Source organism: Equus quagga, chromosome 14, assembly GCF_021613505.1.
Source record: "Equus quagga isolate Etosha38 chromosome 14, UCLA_HA_Equagga_1.0, whole genome shotgun sequence".
NCBI classification, from domain to species: domain Eukaryota; kingdom Metazoa; phylum Chordata; class Mammalia; order Perissodactyla; family Equidae; genus Equus; species Equus quagga.
The window spans coordinates 25,592,128-25,609,180 of record NC_060280.1 but is presented as its reverse complement, the minus strand read 5'-3'; the positions used below and the strand labels follow the sequence as shown (position 1 = coordinate 25,609,180).

The 17,053-nt window shown below is 35.6% G+C and overlaps 1 protein-coding gene and 1 pseudogene across 1 annotated transcript; both read right to left on the bottom strand.

Moving 5' to 3' along the window:
• Positions 1–4,711: 4,711 nt before the first annotated feature.
• On the bottom strand, positions 4,712–5,551 carry LOC124225522 (olfactory receptor 52E2-like; annotated as a pseudogene).
• A 6,509-nt stretch (positions 5,552–12,060) lies between these two features.
• LOC124251947 (olfactory receptor 51G2-like) lies at positions 12,061–13,020 on the bottom strand. Its single transcript, XM_046684951.1, has one exon. The coding sequence runs from the start codon at positions 13,018–13,020 to the stop codon at positions 12,061–12,063; it is 960 nt and encodes a 319-aa protein (XP_046540907.1).
• Between the last annotated feature and the right edge of the window lie 4,033 nt (positions 13,021–17,053).

Here is a 17,053-nt window from a genome sequence, read left to right as displayed (position 1 = left end):
TGCTCATATCGAATGTCTCTCTCTCTTCCGCTTAAGAACAATTCGTTAATCTCCTGGTGTTATTTGTACAGTTGGCTATAAAAGCTATTTGCCTTACAAAAATAGGCTGTGTGTTTGTTAGGAAAACATAGAATCTCTGCAATGAAATATGCTGAGAGTGAAACATATAGATCTGCAGAATACTCCCGAGTCTCTGAATAGGAAGAGATTATTTCTATTTAGGGAGTGAACATATGCTCAGGTATCATGTATAAGTTAGTGATTGATAGGGGTTCCCAGGACTACCGTTCTATTAATTACGCATTTCAAGAGAGAAAACAACATGAGGATGATCAGAGAGACTTGATAAACTTTATTTTTGCAGATTCAGTGTAAGGTAGAGCAGAGTAGTTAACACAGAAATTGAAGAACGCACCAAATCTAGCAGGGTAGGTTTAGATCAGATCACACACCTATTTTCTACGTCAAAGGATTTGTATTTAACTGATAATGGCCAGTTCTGCAACACTGAGGTTTCTCTCATTTGTAAGCTGGAGGCAAATTCTCTTTTTTATGAGGAAAAGAGACAATATGAACACAAGGTTAACACTGCATCTGATGTATGACATCGACTTAAATTGTAAGAGATTATTATTATTTTCCTGCTCTCAAGACCACTGCTATTTTTGGACCTGATAGAACACTATTGCTTTTTCATTATTCTCAAATTTAACTGGAAACTCTATTCCTGCTGCATTTTTATTTAAAACTATAAATAAGTAGATACTCTGATATCCTCGAATTACATGATGCACTCTGAAGACTATAGTCAAGAGTAAGAGAGAGGTGCCCACCAATTAAGGAAGAGTATCAAAATAAAGCATATTTGAAATCAGCATCATCTTAAATGTGCAAATAGTAATAAACAAATAAATTATTCAAGATCGTGTAATAGATAATGCTTCTAAAACTCTCCTGTATCAGGGACAGGTTCAAATACTTTACATATATTATTTGATTTTACTATCACAACAATCCTATGGTTTAGGTGTTATTTTTATTTCCACTGAACAGTTGAGCAAAATGAGACGTGTAGACATAAAGTACTTTGCCCAAAGTCACACAGCTAGTAAGACATGGAGCCTGGATTCCAAACCAGCCAGCGTGATTTCACAGCTCAGTTTTTAGTACTATATGACAACATAATAATATGTATCATCTTTGATGGATTCCCTTAACATATGTTACTTGCATTTGATTTTTTTCATGATTCAATGTTAAGCGGAAAAAACCCCACAAGTTACAAAATTGTATACAGTATGCAAACTACCAAGAAAATATAATTTTCACAAATAAATTTGCAAGATTTTAAATTGTTTATTCCTAGACAGTGATAATTATTTTGGGGGAAATTTTGTTAATTGTATAAAATGTTTGATGTTGAACGTAGATAATTTTTATTATTATAAAGTATTATTAAGCAATGAGGAAATAAAGGGGAATGTTTAAAAGAAAGTAAAATTGAGTACCTATGTTTAATCATTTCTTCCACTCCACATTTTTCTGGTCACATTTTAAACTCACTACATAAAAGTCTTTTATTGCCAAGGTTCCTAAATACACGTATCACTCATTTCACATCTTAATTCTTGATCATTATTATTCATTTCTAATGGAATTTTTGAGATAAATCCTAACTCCTAATCTAATTATTAAAATTAAGATTATAAGATCTCTAGAGGAAATAACAGGGTAATACATTTGAGACCTCAGGGCAGGAAAAGATTTTTAAGCAAGGCACATGAGTAAAGACACCTCGGATTTTATTAAAATTAAAATATTTTACTCTTGCTTTTTTTGAGGAAGATTAACTCTGAGCTAACTACTGCCAATCCTCCTCTTTTTGCTGAGGAAGACTGGACCTGAGCTAACATCCATACCCATCTTCCTCTACTTTATATGTGGAATGCCTACCACAGCATGGCTTGCCAAGCAGTGCCATGTCCTCACCCAGGATCTGAACTGGAGAACCCTGGGCCACCGAGAAGCGGAACGTGTGCACTTAACCACTGCACCACGGGGCCTGCCCCTATTTTACTCTTTTAAGAACTTCTAAACGATGAAAGGGCAAACCATAGACATCAAATATTTACTATGTATAGCATGAGAAAAGCCATGTAAGCAGACTATATAAAGATATTCTATAACTCAATTATTAAGACTTGAAAAAAAACAATATAAGAGAAGGGGAAAAGAATTTGAGCAATTACTCATAAAGAATGATATGTAACATCTAATAAACCCAAGAAAATGTGCCTAGAATTTTTAATCTTAAGGAAGATGCAATTCAACTCTTTAATAAAATGACTTCTCATGCCCCAGTTGATTAATACACTCAAAAATACATTGACAATACAAAGTGGTGACAAAACAAATAGAGAACAACTGAAAATCTACTGAGTTGATCATGCAAAAGAAAAAAATTACAGTGTTTAATACATATTATGCTATACTTGTTCTATGACCTAAAAATTCCACTTTTATGCATTTAACCAAAAGAAATAGAAGGATATATCCACAAAACCCCCAATATCGGCAATCATGTCAACTTTATTCACAATACCACAAAGAGGAGATAACCCAAATGCATTCAACAAGACAAAGGATAAACACATTAGGGTATATTCCTACAATGAATTATTATTCAGCAATAAAAAGAAAGAACTACTACACAGATTACAACATGCTAAAAACAAACAAATATGCTTTTTTGAGTAAAATAAGTTACAAGGAAAACTATAATACTATATGCTTCAATATATCTAAATCTCAAGAACAAGCGAGACAACTCTGTGGTGAATTGTGTTTGGCTATCTTGGGAGACAAGGAAGGTTGTATGAGAAAACTTTCTGGAGTAATGAAAATATGCATATTCAGATTTACATGTTGGCTCCGTGAGTACATTCATTTGTCAAAATTCATTAAATTGTACACAAAAGATCTATGCATTTTGCTACATGTTAATTATTCCTCAAGAGTAAATAAACTATATACAAAATATTCCAGGAAAAAAAATAGATGCTGTGTAAGATAGACTGTCTACTCCTTTGAGCTGAGGAGGATTAAAACATTCTACCAGAGTCAGGATCCTAAAACAAACCTATTACTATTCAAAATCAAGTTTGGGATGAGACTTACTGCATCAGAATGAAAGCTGAAAAACACTGCTGGGGTTAAATTTTTTGGTACTCATACATTCATAAAGGAGCATGATCATAGTTCCCAGCTCAAACTCTCAACTCAAATGATGCAAGCACCTGCTGGTCATTGCTTCTCTCTTAGATATCCTGAAGTTTCAACTACAAAACCAGTTTTTGCACTGGACATCACAGGAGTTTTAGTAGAGATCATCACAAAATTTCTAGACAGAAATAGATTTAAGTTACAATGATGGTGAATTTATAGGAGAGGATAAAGTGAGTGAGACAGAGAGAGAGGAAAACAGAAAACAAAAGAGACAGATGAAAAAGGGAGAGGAAAAGGAGGTAGGGAAATATCTCACTTAAGATGGATCTTGAAACCCATATAACACAATACATAAAGAAAGTGAACCAGAATATTCACAGAAAGAAAACAAATCAGTCCAGAAAAAACTTAAATAAACAAAATGAAGAAATATGCAAATGTTTATCATCTTCAAAAGTAAAAGATTAAAAATTTAGAAAAGATTACAATAATTGAGTAAAAAGAAACAACCAATTAAAACTGAAGTATCATGAAATAATTATTATAGCCAAGATTTATAATTGTTGAATACAAAAAAAGTAGAAATCCTAAAAAGTAACTATAGAGACTTTACAAGTAATAATGAATAATTCACTAAAGATGTAACATACAAGAGTGAAAAAATAAAATCGAATGGCTGTGAATTATAGGTAGATCAATGGAGAATAAATTAAGAGTTTCTAAAATATTATTTATAGGATTTTTAAAAGAAGAAACTGGAAAATAGGGTGTGGGAGCTATATTAAAAGATATCATGTATGATAACTAATTACGAAAGCAATTATAAATATATACATCAAAAGTTTATTCAAAATAATTACCAGACTAATATAAAGATATTTATAATATAAATTTGTAATTATAATATGCAAATATAAAATTATAATATAAATTTGTAATATAAAATTGCATCCCACCAGCTGTATTAAAATATCTATTGATCAAAGATATAGAGAAAAATAAGAGCAGATATGAGTAAGACAATTCAGAAGCTGAAAAAGGAAAGATAAACAGCCAGATGCAATGTTCTTAAAGGCAACAAAAACGTGAGCTGAGAATTAAATACCATTTTTTACTAGTCTGAAGAAAAATAATCATCAATTTCATAATTGATTCTCAGCTGAACTATCATTTATGAGAGTGAAGAAAATACATTTTCAGAAGTAAAAAATATCAGGAAACTTTTACCTGTTACATATTGAGACTGAAGGGATTCACTTCAGGTTAACCATTTGCTTCATATGAAATATAGTATACCTGCACTAGAAAATTGAGCTTCTTGTTCAGGGAGCAAGAGGTACACACACACACACGCACACACACACACAAACATATATACATACACACATAAACCTGAAAGAGAGAGAGAAATAATGAGACTCATATTTTGCTGGGCAATTCTACTCTATGTTAATACATTAAATTAATGCTGTTAATGCCCATATCTTCATTTGGGTTCCCCTGAAGGCATAGCATAAAGATTATCCAGGGGTATGTGGATATAATGGGGGAAATTTTGGCCAAAGTGATGTGTCATAAAGGAAAACAGAGCTGATGTATAGAAAGCAAGAATTACAAACACATGAGAACCATAGGCGCTGAGGGACTTGAGTCAGGTTTCACAGGAGGGAAGATGGAAAAGAGTGCAAAGTATCTGAACATAGGAAAAGGCAATGGCCATGATGTTAAACACTAGACTACAAATTGCACATAAGCCATAAATAATATTGATCTTGTTGCTGGCACAAGAAGGGCAAATGAGACCCATGTGCTCACAGTAGGCGTGAGGAATGTCATGATTTCCACAGAAAAGCAATCACAAAATGAGAAATGCAAACGAAATCAACAAAATAAATGCCCTCGTTAACACACCAAGACCAATCACAGAAACAATCTTGTTGGTGAGGATGGTGCTATATCGGAGCGGGTTGCAGATGGCCACGTAATGGTAATAAGCCATTGCCAAGAGGACTATTGATTCCATACGTGTGAAGTTACGAATGGAAAATATCTAGGTGAAGCAAACTTCAAAGATGATCTCCATGTGGTTGAACCAGATCATCCCAAGAATATTAGGAATGGTAGCTGTGGAGAGACCCAAGTCAATGGTAGCCACCATGGCCAGAAAATGGAACATAGGCTGGTGTAGACTGCTCTCAGCCTGGGTCACAAACAGAATACTGAAGTGCCCTATGAGTGCAGTCAGGTACACAGCGTAAAAGAGAAAGCCAATCCAGATGTGGTGTGTTTCCATTCCCAGGATTCCAAGCAACAAAAAGAAGAGGTGAAATTAGGCGCCAGTGGGAAAGAACATCCTATTTGGTAATGAATAAGTCTTCAGAAATATAAACTCACCTAATCTACAGGTCACTGGATAGTTTTCTGTAGCTTTTGAGGTCTAAAGATAGTATAAGAATACTTAATTAGCTACCTTCTCTCATCGTCACAATCATCACCAACAAACTCCCCTTCAATGTCAACCAATTTAAAGTTCAGGTAGCCTCTAAATATAGAGATGACCATTAATTCCAGTTGATTGAATGACAACACACAGAGATCAACACATGGGATGGATAATAACTATTCAATAAAGAATAAATTCATCAAATTTATGCCAAAATATTAAAAATTACTTGAAAGGATTAAAATTGATGCATTTGTTAGTATTTGGTCATATTATTACAAAATAAGATAGAGAATAATTGTAACACCACAGCATCAACTACCAATTAGTGAGGTGCTGCCATGATTTGCATGACTTTTTATCAGACTGCAAAAATCATCTCTGTTATTAAAACAAAACAAAATCTTTCAAGGAGAATATTAAAATTCCATATTTTATCTATAAGTGATCTAAGGATCAAAAAGGTTAAGAGGCTTGTCAAAGTTTAAAATGGTTTTCATGGAAGCTCTGGGAAACCAAGACAGGGAGAACAGTATTGAATGGAAACAGAAGGAAAATGGAAGCAAAGGAAAAGGTAATGTATGACTTACCTATAATATATATACAAGTACCACACACACACACACACAATACTCCACACACAGTGTACAAATACACAACGTTTTTTTAAAACTTACAACATCTATCTGAATAAAATATGGTAGCATTTCTCATTGATAACTGAGTCAATTACAACTTTAGGAATTTAAGATAAACGTCAACCAAAAACTAGACTGATAAAAAAAAAAAGCATTGTTAAATTAGGTGCATAATAATTCAATCACTTTCCAAGTTCCCTAAACCCTTATTCCATGTTTTGATGTAGCTCACTTGTATCATTTGAGAGGGGAGTATTTCCAAAGCATTTATTTACTCCTTTCTGTACTTATTTAGTAGTAAAAAGTATCTCTTCTGGTCATTTGAAGATTCCACAGCAGCAATAAAAATTACAACCTCATTTCAGCAAGAAGATGTATTATCTAGACATTGGTATAAAAGGGAAGAAAACGAAAAGGAGTGCCTGTGATAAAAGATTATGGAAGGAGCAGTTGAGTGTGGATGGTAAATGTGAAGAGAACCAAAACTAGGTAGGAGCAGGGGACTGTTAGCAAGAGACAGTCTGTGGCAGTTGCAGTAGGAATAGAGGCTATTTCCATAAGATTATGTGATTGCAATGGAGTTGTCAATACTTTTAAAAGGTATGACAATGAATAACAGGAGGAGTGAAAGTAGGAATCATTCATTGGAGGCAAGATTCTAGGAATCACATGGGTGGAAATCAGCAAAAAATGTGCAAAGTTTTTCTCTTTCCAGTATATACATATGTAAGAGTTTCTCAATTAATGGGAAAGTTACTTTAAGTACTAGATGTAGATTTTATTCCTAAAGAGTAGAAATAAGCTGCTTCTCTGGCTTTTCTAAGAGGAAAGGATGGTACTATATTATTGACTGCAAATAAAATTAGTGAAAATTACGGCTCCCTGGTCATATAACCATACCCTACAATGGTCCAGAGGATAAATACTAAGTAAGTAGCCAGAAAATGGTATGAACCAACCAAGTGGAACACAAATATAGACAAAATTACGAAAAAGGAGTGGAAATGAAGAATATGAGGAAAGGAACAAGATCTGATTTCTCAGCTGTATAAATCCTTATGTTCCAGTGGACTTTAAACAGTTTTTTTAGATGATTGTTAAAGGCTAAATTTTGTAAAACCCCAAGGCAGCACATAACCTCTATGGCTATATGAAAGTAGAAAGGAATAGTCTTGAACCTGTTGACAAGGCCTTCAGGAATTACAAAAATTTAAAAGGGGCAAAGTATAGTGAGATGAATATGTTAAAAGAAGGGTTGTTCGTAATCTTGGTTATCTTCCAAACCAAGGAAACCTACAATCTTGTATTTAAACCATCTTGAAGTTTTACTGTTTCGCACAGGTGTTCTATCCATTTGATGTTACAATAGAATCACCTTGATATTTTCTTCTTGACTCCCTTGTATTTGAATTGGTAAAAATATCAGTGTCAAGTCCAAGCTTCTAATGGACAAATGTGTGTAAACAATAATGGAAAGTTCCATCAAACACGTTTTTAAAAGCATCCTTCAAGATATATTTTAGAGGTATTCTTAGGGCACTGGTGAATTACCTCATATAGACTATCCCTTCTTCTGTGTTCCTACAAACTCTAATACCAATCTGTAACACAGCATTATTACAAGTATGACTTATGTTTACATGTCTGTATCAAATTTAAAAATGTGAACCACTTACAAAATGTCCATCAACAGCATAAAGAATAAATATAGTTCGGTATACTGACACAGTAAAATGCTGTACATATAACAATCTACAACCGCATGCTGCAACATGCAAGAATATTACAAAATAACGATGAGAGAAAGAAGTCAACCATTCATATAAAAGTTAAAAACTAATCCATAGTCTAAGTCAGGGTAGTTGTTACATTGTGGAGTATTGGCAGTCAGTATGAGTGGGACTTCTAGGGTGCTGATGATGACTGTTTATTCATTTATATACTACCTACATCACAGTGATCAGTTTATAAAAAATTAATTGAGCTGCACACTTAATATGTAGTTTATTTATGCATGTGAATATTCAACAAACTGTGAATCCCTTAGTGACAGATAGAATATATGTATTTATCTTTGCATCACCAGCATCACTTGGTAGAGTATATTGCATCAAGTGTGAATTAATAGTAAAATGATTAACGTCTATAAAGACTTCCTAGGCCAGATATAATTTGTTTTCTAAACTTATTGTTAATAATTACATGCATGTATGCATTTTTCATGCACTAAATAAATATTATTGCATGTCTTCTATGTGTCAGAAACTGTTCTGAGACATTTTAAAATTGAGGCTTGTGCAGTTATGCATAAACATGCATAATTATGCAAAATAATGTATAATTATGCAAAATGTTATATATAATCTGATGCAGTGTTCATAAGCAAGGATCAAGGGAAACAAATGTCTAAGAATAAATTCATGGAACTATCCCACCAATAGTGAAATAAGATCTACATCAATATGTCAATTTAATCTTGAAATCTACTCAAAATTAATATAGAGTAGAATTTCTCAAACTTATAAGACATTCTGGTTCAAAACACATAGACCTTCTCAACAGCAAAATCAAAGAGTTTCATATAAAATGTCACCATTGCCTCACATTCTGACATTCTGTAACTGTAAAATGCATTCTATAAGTGCATTTTGTAAGCTCTAGAAAGATAAATGCCTGTGATATTGAACATTTCTGATATTCTTTTTACCTCTCTGGTTTCATCTTCTCATTTTTCTTTACTTATTTTTTCTTTACTGTTTTTTACCTTTTTTTTTTTTTGAGGAAGATTAGCCCTGAGCTAAATCCACTGCCAATCCTCCTCTTTTTGCTGAGGAAGACTGGCCCTAAGCTAACATCTCTTCCCATCTTCCTCTGCTTTACATGTGGGATGCCTGCCACAGCATGGCTTGATGGGCGGTGTGTGGGGTCCATACCCGGTATCCAAACTGGTGAACTCCCGGCTGCTGAAGCAGATCATGTGACCTTAACCAGGCTGGCCCCTCATTCTTCTTTAAAGATACCTGTTCTGACCATTCATTAAATATTAGTGATTCTTAAACTTCAGCTTTAGCTCCTGTAATGTCTCATTCAATTTAATGTATATGAACCATCTCATCTACATCCATTGCTTTAATAGCAATCTTTTAATGAAGACTCTTAAATAAATGTCACTAGACCTCAGATCTACATCTGCTAGTCACAAATTCAGATTTACATAACCGAATTCCTCCTGGACATTACCACCATTTTTTCTTTCACAAAAATATTACAAATAAAATATTTTTAAAATTGAAATCCCAACCCTACTTCTAAACTTCCATTCTAACTTTATCTTACTTTTGCTGTCGTCCATCTTAGTAAATGTCGTTATCATTCAGTGATTTGGCCAATTCAGAAATATGAGCATCATTCTTTTCCCTTTTCCACCAATTTAAAGAAAAATGCTATTGATTCTATTTCTAAAAATCTGATTAAAATCAGTACACTTGCCTCCATCCTAACTGGGATGGTACAAACATCAATTTTGGGTTGATTATGGCACAAGGCTTCTTAGTGCTAGATGGCATGAGCTGTACAGTCAGACTAATTGTGTCAAAGCCTAGCTTCAAACATATTCACTCTAGAGTTGAGGGAAAGTAAATTAAAAAATATTATTGATTAGCTGTATGAGATTGCAGAAGAACTTTAGAATCTCTATACCTCACTTTTTTCATCTGAAATACAGAAATAATAAGAGTAAACAAACTCTTAAAAATTAAACCCTTGGTTTCAGAACAGAAAATTCTTTTAGAACATTTTGAACCATGTTCCAAACATACTAGTTATCAATCATTCTTTAGCTATTAGGCAGGCTAATTTTTCTAAAATGAACATTGAATGCATTCACGCTGAAATCCAAATGTTTTTACTAGGATTATATGGCCCTTCCTAAACGTGATCCTATTCTTTCCCAAAGCTTCATTATTCTTTTCCCTAAACTTATCCCCTGTCTATTCTCTTCCTCTTCTATTCCTCTTCTTTCCCTTCATCCATCACTGTGTCCCAAGGATGCACTGTGAGCGAGGAGACAGGGAAGACTCACCAGCCTGAAGACCAGGATGGAATCCTATCTGTTCTGCCTCAATCTGCTCAGTCCTTATGAGGGCATTGCTCTTTGCCAGGGAGGAGCTTTCAATAGAAAATCTCTTAGAGCCGGTTGTGTAAAGGACACAAGGCCTCTGAGGATTCTAGTTTCTAATCTGGCCCTGATACATGAACACACAGCCATGACTCCCAGGTAAATGAAGGCAGGCAAAAGTAAGGTTTCTTGTTTACCTTGTGAGTCTCCATCAACATTTGGTTGTCTTGCTTTGTGTCAGAGAACACCATTGATGGAGTTTATTCTCTCACCATCCCAGATCATTATATGGGGGACAGTATAATTCTCTGTTCAAGAATAAGGGCTCTCAAATTAGAACACTTCTGTTGTACTAGCTGTATAAATTTACTAAGAAAAGTGACAAGGATAGATCATTTCACCTCTTTGTTTTCCTTTTTTTTTCAGTTGTTCCCTCCGTTTTACTGTACTAATCCATTTCAAATTCATAGTTAATCTCCAATGTAATCATTAAATCTTTCGATTCTTTTTATTGATATTTAACATCATGATTAAATTTTGAGTTATAACAATAGGCAAAATTAACATAAAATTTTGTAATAGAACCCAGACGAGTAAATTTAGCAATAAATTTAAGCAGACGTTAATATTGTGTCATAAATGTTTCAAGTAAATCTACTTATTCTATGAAAAATAAAAAACTCATTGTGCAAGTATGGTCCTACACAGTCCTTTTGCCATCTTTCTTCCCCAGAAATAGTATATAACCAATATATCTCAAAAGTTGGACGTGTAGAGGCTGATTTAATGCTGATGGGCTATTTGTGAGTGCGTGACCCGTTCAGTACTTAAAATTAGGCTTTCAAAAGAGGGACCAATAGGGTATAATGCTAGGTGGTGACTTGGGTTTAATTCTCTCTTGAACTTTTAAACGATTTTGCCTTTGAATTTATGTTCAGTAATAGAAAACTGATATGAAAATGAGGAAGGTGCTGGGGGTTGGAGCCCAACTCATATACATTCACACGGGCTGCACCCTCCGTATCTTCCCAGAATGATTTCTTGGCCACTAGCTACCTTACCCCTGACCAGAGACTGCTGCTATTGCCTTTTATCCTTGGCATGCTCCTGACCCTGAACCTATCCACACCCATAACCAGTGCTCCAATTCACAAGACATGGACCTTGTGTTCCTGTGCACGTTTGCACTTACTCTACAGGTATCCCCATGCCCAAAAGAGAGCAAGAGAAAAGAGAAAATTAAAAATATGTGAATGGTTAAGAGAGAGACCACGGAAGAAAAATAAAAGCTCTTTTTTCCCTTGCATTTTCAGCAAAGGGCCCAGCAACTTTTTCTTTGAATTGGGCTTCTCAAATTATACAGCCTGCAGCAGTTAAGACTCTGGCTCAGACACAACACCTGTAAGTTCAGGGCACTGTGACAGAATGAGTGTTTGTGTACACGTTAAGGCAGGCTATACAATCCCAGTGGACAGCAATTTTCTCCTTTAGGACTTTTTCGTAATGTTCTCTTAGCTCTCTTTCTGCTTTTTAAGTAGTCTTTCATCAGTAACTCTGGTGCCAACATATCCAGAGCAGACAACTCACTGTGTATTTTCCTCATTAAGACTGATGCCATTATTGTCTTGAGGACATGTCTACAACACAGTAGATCTGATTTTAGGGGGAAGAAGCAGGTGGAGAATTCCTTCACGGATCTGCTTTGTCTTCACACTATAGATGATTGGGTTGAGCACAGGCGGGACTAATAAGTAGATATGAGCCATGAAGATGTGGATGAGGGGGGAGGAGTGTTTGGCAAAACGATGGACAATAGATAGCCCAATCATAGGCACATATAGAATGAGGACAGCACAGATGTGAGATGCACATGTGTTGAGAGCCTTAAACCTCCCTGCACGGGATGAAATTCTTAATACCGAATTAAGAATGAAAACATAAGACACAAAAATACCCAGAGAGTCCATGCCCCACAGCACAGTGATCAGAACCAATCCATATATAACATTAAACTTAGTGTCAGCACAGGCAAGGCGGATCATGTCCTGGTGCAGACAATAAGAATGAGAAAGTTTGTGGGAGCGGCAGAAGGGAAAAAAGGGCAGTCGGGATAGAAGTGGAATCATGGCAAAACCACTCCTAAGCAGGGCTGCAATTCCAATTTTAGTGATGAGTCTTGGGGTGAGAATGGTCGCATATTGTAAAGGGTGGCATATGGCCACATAGCGGTCAAGGGCCATGGCCAAGAGCACAGATGATTCAGTGAAGGAGAAAGTGTGAATGAAAAACATTTGGACCACACAAATATTGAACTGAATCTCCCTGGAAATGGACCACAGCACCCTGAAGAGTGATATCATTGTGGGCATAGACATGCCCATGTCAGTGAGAGAAAGCATGGCCAGGAAGTAGTACATGGGCTCATGGAGCCTGGGGTTTGTCCGCACGATATGCAGAATGGTGCAGTTACCCATTATTCCAGCGAGGAAGAGGAGACAGAATGGGATGGAAATCCAGTGGTGAAATTCCTCATATCCAGGGATACCTGTGAGATAGAATGTGGAGGACAGGGAATTGCTGGAGTTCAACGTTGCCATAGGATTTACCGTTAAACCACAATCCAGTTTCACAATCAGACTCCACTGGGGACAGCAGTGAAAAGATCAGCACCTATGTCAGGAAAAAGACAAAACAAAACATCAGGCCTTACCTATAATCACTCCTAAATTCATCCCCACATTTGTCTTTTCTTTCTTTATTGCATTGCTGAGTGTTGTCAGTTAAGTAAAATATTCGCTTTATAAACAAAACAACCTTCCCTTCTGCATCCCAGATGCAGACTCATCAACATCCTATCTGAATATGGAAGATGTTCTTCTAAAGACACTACCGTGAGCAGCATACACACAACCTCTTCTAAACCACGTTTTTAATTTTATAGTTTCTTCAGGAGCTTTCTTGGCCAAGATTACTGGCCTTTCACTGGCCTTTTTTTTTTTCTTCAAATGACTTTTGCAGTGATTTACATGAAATGCCTTTATCTGTCTGAGCTTCATAGTTTTTTCAGTAATATTAAATCATCATGCAAGTTATCTTTACAGAATTCGGGAGAGTCTGTGTCAGCACAGTTCTTGCTCTTCCTAACGTATCTCCAACTATATAGTTGATGGAACAGGGCTGGTATACACAGATAGTCAATTCTAATATCAATTTTGTCTTGGACCAGTATCCCCAAGAGCTAAATAGAGGATAGACAAGATAGACTTAGAACAATGTATGAATTTTAAAAGTTTTAATAAAATATATAATTTTATATGTAATACTCTTATTGTAATACAATATATAATTTAAGCAAAGTGTAATTGAGTCTGACTGATTTTAAAGATTCAGAGCTGAACAATCATTTAGAGACTGGTTCTTTCTACAAAAAAATGTAAAACAGTAGACAGAAAGAGGTTGTGGAAAGATAGAGTAGAAACTCATGATTGAAAGCAAAAACAAGAGAAAACAAAGTAACAAAAAAAAATTCATGCTCAGAAAAAGCCTATTGGTATCTGATCTTGACATCAAATGTTTTCTGCTCAGACCAAATGAGAAAACATATTTCTCCCCCACTAGATTCTGACACTTCTTCTGCGGTCAAGAAAAATATCTCTGAAGTAAGAAAACTGGGCTGCCTGTCAAAATCCCACCATCCATCATTTGCCACGCATCCAGGCTCACCAAAATGCTGTTTTGAAAAATTAGAATCCACAGGATAAATTAGTTCGCATTGTAAATTGGCATCTTCCTGTCTTGTAAAGTCTAATTCAGCCGTTTGGAACATCAAATCCCCTTCAATCTCCTCTAGTTTAATGTAGGTAAACTTCGAATGCAGAAGATATTTGCCTGGGATGTTTAATAATTAGAATTGTCTAGGAAATTAAATATCTATAACCAAGAAATCAAAGAAGTAAATTCCAGAGGTAAATTCAGTCTTTCTGGCTATTTGTATTATAATAAATTCTACGCATACACTATATGAACTGATAATTATGGCCCTGCTATTTTCCTCAATCGGCCTGACTTATTGCCTCCCCAAAATTCCTGCTTGTCTACTTCACCCTTCTTTCTACACTTCGACTCATTATTACCTTCAATACCCAGAATTTCTAACATCATCTGTTTCTTTTGTTGATTCTTTTTGAAGTTCTCATCCATAATCCAAACTTGAAATCTGCCTTCTTTCCACCTCACTGCTTGGTCAGTTCAGACCATTTCTCGGATTTTATAACCTCTCAAACCTACTGCCAAGAAGGAGTAAATATGACGTTTAATTGAAAACTGGAAGATTTCTGATCTGGAGACCAGTCTGAAGCACCTTCAGTCATTTCAATGGCTTTAGCTTCAAGTTTTAAGGAGACAGTTATCCATCATCTCCCTTGTTCAGACTCTGTTTTTCTGATTCTGCTCTCATATTGACCTAGGTTATATTCTAGTTCCAATGCTTGCTGTCTTTTTAATTTTAGACAAATGACTTATTCCTCTCTGTACCAAAGTTGCCTCCTCTGTAAACTGAAGATAACAACAATTTGACAGGATTATACTAAGGATTAAAGTAAACATTGTGGGTAAAGTACTTAGCATAGAGCCTTAGATATAATGACCATAAAATAACAGTGAAGATGATGGTGATGATGAAGATGACAATGATGATGACAACAACAATAATAATTCTTTCAAGTATAAAGGAGGAAAGAAGATATGGAGAGACTATGGAATATCCTCCATAGAAGAAAACATGTGTGGTCATTTCACAAAAGTGACCTAAGTAAGCTGAGGGTGGGAAGTGAATTTTATCAGTTTCATCTTCTTTTCACCCAGTGAAGATTCAGTATAGCCTGAGATGTGAATGGCCTCTTAATCTTTTTCTCTGACCCCAAAATTCCTCTGATAAGTACAATGACCCTGTGTATATATCTTTCATTTTATTCAGTGCCAATTTTGGGTGGGAAAAAAAAAAAAAAAGCCTGAGTCCAGGGTAAAATGGGAAGTCTCACCAACAAAAGGAATGATATCTTCGGAATTTCAGTGAGCTAGGAATCTGAGCAGCCACGTTAGTATCCTGAAGTTAGCACATATAAATATTCACTATATTCCATATAGTCATTGGTTTCTGGTCTGCTGATCATATCAAAACACTTCATATTGTAACACTGGTTCATTTTGACTGTCCAGCTACTGCTGTTCTTGATCCTATAATTTCAAACTCATTCACTCGGCTTTGCAATGTCTTCCACCATTCCTCAGAGGATGGGAATAGAGTTTGTGGAGTGAGTTTATAAACTCAAAAGTCTGGAGGACTTACAATGCAGAGTTTAGACCTCTGAGCTGTAATTAAATGTTCACTGATACTTGGGATTGGAAGAGATTGGAAGCTTGTCTAGTGTAACCCCAATCTTATTCTGGAATTCCCCTTCTGTCACATCTGAAAAAATAGTCCTCCACCCTGTGATAAGTATCACACCCATGGATGGAGAAGAGACCGCCTACAATGAATCTTCGGCAAGGCCTATATGAAAGGTCTGAGTCTGGCTAGAATCCTACAAGCATGGACATGAACAGTAAAGATATTTTGGTGAAAATTATCTCCTGTGATGGAGTGAAAACCTATCCCTTCTTGAACCAGTCTCCTGGTTTTCCTTCTCACATTTTGGGTGTCCATCTTCCTCTCTTTCCCAGTTTTCACGTACTTGGTAGAACAGCTCCTCTTGTGATAGGAGATGGTTTTAATGCTCAGAGCCAGAAGGATGAGTTAATAAATCTTCCTCCAGTCCTTAGAGAGATGAGGACCCAGGATAAAGGCAGGACTGTGCATGTAACCCTGTCAGTGCCACCATTGCAGTTTATGGTCCTTCCCACACACCACTCAGATTGCAGTAGAACATTGCAGTCTGGGAACACAGGGGCAAGAAGGCTGTAAAGATTCTCAAACATGTATTGCCTCAACGTCTGGAACAAATGATGTAGTGAAACAGAAGACGAAATATTAGTTTGTATCCAGAATGTGATAGGGTTTTAAAAAATTTTAGACATTGTGTAGCCAATGACAAAGATTTATTAAGGACTTAAACTGTAGAGGGACATAGAGTCTATAAGGTAAGAGCTGGAAGTGACTCTGGTTCAGTTCTATTATTATACACTGGATAAAAATGAGACTCAGTTATGAGATTTGCCTCCCTCAAAACCATATAATACGGAGTATGTATATGGAAAATCTCTATACCTTCCACTCAGTATTGCTGTGAAACTAAAATGGCTCTAAAAAATAAACTCTGTTAAAAAAATCATACAAAAAAGGCAATTTTATCACTCAGATTTGTTTCTCTAGAGTGATGCTTTCTTCACTGTGCTGTAGAGTTCTTCCTCGTAAAACAGATTAGATGCATTTGATCTGATTATAAATCAAAGCTTTTACTCAATGAATGAAATTCCCTACCTGTCGACAATGCTGACTTCTAGATGTGTAATATTGACTGAGCCATGCAGCAGGGTTGGCATGTGGACTACTAAATGATAAAAAATCTCTCATCAGGGTGGAAGCTCCATTTGTAATTTCAGTCCTATTTAGTACAGAAATTGCTTTAAATA

What these genes read in the sequence shown, in the direction of transcription:
- LOC124251947 (XM_046684951.1), bottom strand. Translation starts at nt 13,020, where the DNA reads ATGGCAACGTTGAACTCCAGCAATTCCCTGTCCTCCACATTCTATCTC.